Source organism: Monopterus albus, unplaced genomic scaffold, assembly GCF_001952655.1.
Source record: "Monopterus albus unplaced genomic scaffold, M_albus_1.0 scaffold51.1, whole genome shotgun sequence".
NCBI classification, from domain to species: Eukaryota; Metazoa; Chordata; class Actinopteri; order Synbranchiformes; family Synbranchidae; genus Monopterus; species Monopterus albus.
Genome location: NW_018127931.1, coordinates 4215416 through 4220550, shown reverse-complemented (window position 1 = coordinate 4220550; position 5135 = coordinate 4215416). Strand labels below are relative to the sequence as shown.

Here is a 5135-nt window from a genome sequence, read left to right as displayed (position 1 = left end):
CTTGCTCACTCATGGAACCACAGAGGCAGGACCTGAGCGCTCGGCATATCACAGATTTGGCTCAGTGTTGATGAAGACATGCTTTTGAGGCTGATTAGAGTTGTGTGGTGCAGTTTCCTTGCTCGGTGGCATAATGTTTTTGTTTTGAGGTAAGTTGTGTTGTGCTGTCATCCATCCTGTCCTTGGTCACTGACTTGCATCTTCTCTCCTTCGAGCTGCAGTTCTGATGTTCAATGACTGGATGCGACACCCTCTGACAGGCCTTTGATGAGCAGCTGAGGATGTGGTTTTAGTGTCTGTGGTTATGGAGGCATCTTTAGTTAAGGGTACAGGAGGTTTACTCTTTCTAACATTGTTTTTTTTATCACTTTGTGCATAATGACATCAGTGTGAAGAAACATGGATTTAAACTGCAGGGTAGAAGTTTCACAAATGTATTTTGGTGGAGAATTTTAGGTGTACATGTCTGTGGAGGATGGGGGAAATGGTGGTGTTGGGACTATTGCCTCAGCTGTGTTGACCAAATTATCACTATTATTAGGATCTATGTGCTTGTAATTGCTTCCCCTCCCCACCCAATGCCTCTCTTTGTCAAACACACAGCCTTGGTGACGGTTGAGCATCAGAGTAGTCCTTTACATCCTGTGTGGGGAAAGGGCAGAGAGGAGCAGTCAGACTAACCCCATCACTTCTTTGGGAGAGAACGTCTTCTCTACTAACATTTGTTCAGTAAAATATGTTCAATAAAAACAATGTCCTGTGTGTTTTTTTTTTTTTTGTTTTTTTTTGTTTTTTTTTTTTTGTTTTTTTTTTGTTGTTTTTTTTTGTTTTGTTTTGTTTTTTCCTGAAGTGCATTCTGAGTGTCTATTTGCAGCTTATGTCCTGTTTAAAAGTCCTAGTGTTCCTCTATTACTTTATCACAACGTGGGACATCACTACTACATGGTATTCATCTTGTCCAGCTGACCCACCAGAACTTCAACATTTGAATTTCTTGCAAATTGGATTACACACTGGATTTAAAAAAGACCATTGACTGACTTTTGTGTGTTGAAAGCTGAGTTGGTTTGTAGAAGAATCAGTATGACATTAATGGAGGTAATGTAGACAGACAGACAGACAGAGAAAAGAGCCACATGTCTGAAATAAGTGCAAGACTAAAAAAACTTCATGAGGTGATAATTATGGTATGTCCTAAACCTCCTCAGTCACACTCTCTCTGAACAGACATAATCTCTTTCACAGCCCTCTCTGTTTTATTGTTCCACAGAATGAAGAAGTGAATCATCTGTCATTGCAGTCATGGCTGTCCAGGCTAGCGTACAGGTAGGCCCATCACTGTCTAGATAGGATACTTTGATTAGTGTGAGGGGAATTTTAGAGCACAAGTCCAACACAGATCGAAGAGTAAGAAAAAAAAGTTGTCTTAATAAATGAGTGTTTGGTTTGCAGATAATGTTAAAATGCCTTTCTGATCCAAGTTGTTAAAGTTTGACTGGATTGATAATGCTTAGTTTATAGCCTTAGTGGCTAATGTCAACTTTTTGACAAATTTTGTGGATGGGTGGGACATTGCAGTAGGGCTGAGAGTCATTTTATTTCCCTCTCTAGACTTGGCGGCACCATTCTTACTGTCTAAGCAGTTAGTCACCAGGACTGTGCCAATTTGAGGGCAATGTTCTCTGAAATTGCTGAAGTTATTCAGATTAAATAAAGCACTGTATACATTAGGGTTGCGTATCTGTCACATGATTCAATACATATCTCGATGTATGGTCCACAATTAGGTACAAAAACGATACTGCAAAATGTGTGATGATAGGGTTCAGAGTGATTTTGATTCAGCAGATAATCAATTTTAATTTAGCTTTTATTCAAAAGACTATACATACAATAAAGTGTCTGTTTAGGGTATGAAATTAAAAAGCAGTTTTGTATTTCAAGCAGCAAAAGCCAAATAGATAAAACATGTCTACTCTTTTTAACAATAGTAAACAATGGCCACTGGTGAACAGTAAACCTCTAGCTGCTGTTTCACCTTATCATACAGAGCTGGAATGCATTTTTCACTGAAATCCTGCTGACTTGTTATTGTGTGCCTCAGCTTCAGAATCATTATGGTTTGTCCAAATCCCACATTTTCAAAAACACAGGTGCATGTCTTTGCAAATTAAATGGCTTTTAGCTTCAGTTATTGACTTCAACCCAACAGGGTGGAATTATCAGCTGACGTGCTCTCAAAATAGCTGCTAACAACGCTAACACTCCCTCGCAGCAAACTATTCTGTTTCCATCGGTTCAACAATGTGTTACCTTCATAACATTGCTACTAGTGAGGTCTGTGTTACTCATGCCGGTATATCAACACAATTGTGCATGTTCTGCACTCTGAACACAGCGTTGGCTGCTAGCACTACTATTGTTGCTTGCCTCAAGCCTACTGTTCTCACACCTAACTGTACTCTTTCCATCAGTTCAACAGTGTGTTGCCTTCATAACATTTCTACTTGTGAGGTCCTTGGTACTCGCGGTATAGGCTACTTGACACAAGTGCTACATGTTCTGCACTCTGAGGTAACTGCTAAAACAAGCACTGTTTGCTCCTGCAGCTATCTGTACTATGTGCAGCGTTTTTTCTGGACCTGCATTGTTAAGAAGGAAGTGTGTTTGAACACTGGCAAGAGAGGGTGCATGCACACACTAAAGTGGAGCACAGTGATTTTAGACAGTTTTTAAAACTCTTTTAGTTTGAATCTGTGGTTTCTTGTATCAATTTTCAAATTCATATTTGTTCATCTTTACACCCCTAGCAGACATCTGTCTCCCACTCAACAACTGTTAAGCCCACCTGTGCTGCAGCATGCTGTCTTGTTTTTGCTTGTCTGACTTTGCACTGCTCAGACGCTGAGGAGTTTTTCAGCACGTTGTTAAGGGGAGTGGTTGGAATGTGCAACACTTTTTCCACTTCCCCTCCCATGAACAAAGTCAACCATCTCAAAACAACAAATGGATAGTATTACAGATTTGTCACATGGCACATCTCATTGAGAAATACTTTTCTCTGTCATCTGGTTTGGAGAGTCCTGACACTCCCGTCTTGCCTTGGACCTTGGATATGCAAAATATGTATCCCATTGCTGTGCACATAACATGTGGCAGGAAACCTCTGAGTCATGTCGATGTATTGAAAAGGCTGTGGAGAGTCTGTTGTTTATGCCTGTGGTTTTATGCTGTAGCTTCAGATGCGCCAGATTAATCCCAAAGAACATGTTAATTAGAGGGTTTTTCTGTGCCAAGTGATATTTAGGTTGGTTTATATGGTGCAGTATCTCTGTAAGCTGCTGTATGTTTCCCCAAAATGTAGCTTCATCTAAAACAAGGGCCAGCATTTTTCTTACAAATCACCAACTGTTTGTCGTCTTAAAATTGGCTCTGAATGCAGGTAACAGTGGTGGTTTTCTTATTAGCATCTCAAAAAGTGTCTGCATAGAACAAATGCAATAAAATTCTTATTTGACTGTGACATTGCAGAGATTCATGCTTTCTATGTATCTGTGCATGTGAAACATTGAAAGCATAAGGAGAAATCCCATCCAGGGCGTTTGAATGTATTTTGATCCATATCAGGCTGTAGAAACTGAATCTCTGGAGCTAATTTCAGAGCTCAGCACAGAGTTTGACTGCCCATGTGGAGCAGTCACATTCAATAACTGATCACGCTCTGACTGCTTTGTTCACCCATGCTCAAAATGTGTGCAGTCATGTAAATATCAATAGCATATGCACAAACACTGCATGTCAATTCGACTGTAAGAAACAAGCATTGTAAAATAGGATTGCAGGTTTTGGTCTGATGTCTTAACACATTTCAGAAGTGTTTTTGTGATGGCAATAGACAGTTGCTGTGGGGTTAAAACCTAGTCACTACAAAGCTAAAAAAAAAGTTTGATTTTTAGTTTACTTGACGAAATTTGAAATTTCTTAAATGTTGAATTCTTGAGCTTAACAGAATAAATCTCTCTCTCCCTCCCTCCACATATATATATCTGACTGGATAGCTCAGCCCAGTTGTCTTTGGTATGGAAGGTCGGGGGTTCGAACCCTGGTCAGGGCGCGGTCAATATCCAGCCTGGGTCCTTAGGCAAGGCCCTTAATGCTACCTGCCTACCTCATGGGTAATGAGCATAGGAAAAATAAGAGTCACACCAGCTCGGACGTCGCCCGGGTCCTCAAGGTCCGCATCAGGTGTTGAGGAACCAGGGCAACCTGATGACAAGTGGGCTACTGGAACAAGACATTCAAGAAGGGTGGGCTACTGGAACAAGACATTCAAGAGGGGAACAGGGCACTATTGGAATGCTACTACACAATTAACTCCAGCGAGAGGGGTTACATACGGAGGATGTGAGACCTATGGATATTTTGTAACAACTAGTAGCTCAGTGCTCTAACATCTGCAAGAAGCACCTGCTATCCCAACTAAAGATTGACGAAGTACAACAAGGGGGAGTCAGGATGCCAGGTCAGGGGGGAGATATCATCACCCCCACAATCAGAGATTGGGTACCAAGCCCCAATAACAGGCCCGGATAATCTTAATTCAAGCTAAGATTGAAGATCATGAGCAGGATGGACACCTGGAATGTCTGTGGCCAGTTACCAAGATTAAATGAAGTGCTTTCTGAAAGTCTAGCAAAGCGCATAGCATTGGAGGGGGATACAAACTGTTTTATTATGGTGTGGACAGGAAGAGAAATGGGGTAGGAGTGATCTTGAAGGAGGAGCTCGTGAGGAATGTTTTAGAGGTGAAAAGAGTGTCAGACAGGGTGATCAGTTTGAAGTTGGAAGTTGAAGGGGTAATGTTGAATGTAGTCAGTGGTTATGCTCCACATGTAGGGTGTGAGTTAGAAGAGAAGGAGGGATTCTGGAGTGAGTGAGATGAGGTGATGGAGAGTATTCCCAGAGGGGAGAGAGTGGTGACTTCAACAGGCACGTTGGTGAGGGGAACAAAGGTGATGGGCAGGTTTGGTGTTAAGGGAAGGAAACTAGAAGGACAGATGGTGGTGGACTTTGCTAAGAGGATGGCAATCATTGTAGGTAACACCTATTTCCAGAAGAGGGAGGAACATAGAGTT

At 41.5% G+C, this 5135-nt stretch overlaps 1 protein-coding gene across 2 annotated transcripts in view; it reads left to right on the top strand.

Moving 5' to 3' along the window:
* gas2l3 (growth arrest-specific 2 like 3) overlaps positions 1–5135 on the top strand; it is a 26505-nt gene that overhangs the window by 10667 nt on the left and 10703 nt on the right. The window contains exons 1-2 of one of the 2 annotated variants that reach the window (XM_020601426.1): positions 15–149; positions 1271–1326. In XM_020601426.1, the coding sequence (XP_020457082.1) occupies positions 1303–1326 (24 nt within the window). In that variant the 5' untranslated portion in view covers positions 15–149; positions 1271–1302. Of the gene's footprint in view, positions 1–14; positions 150–1270; positions 1327–5135 lie in introns of those variants that run through there. The other variant, XM_020601425.1, reaches the window with a different exon arrangement.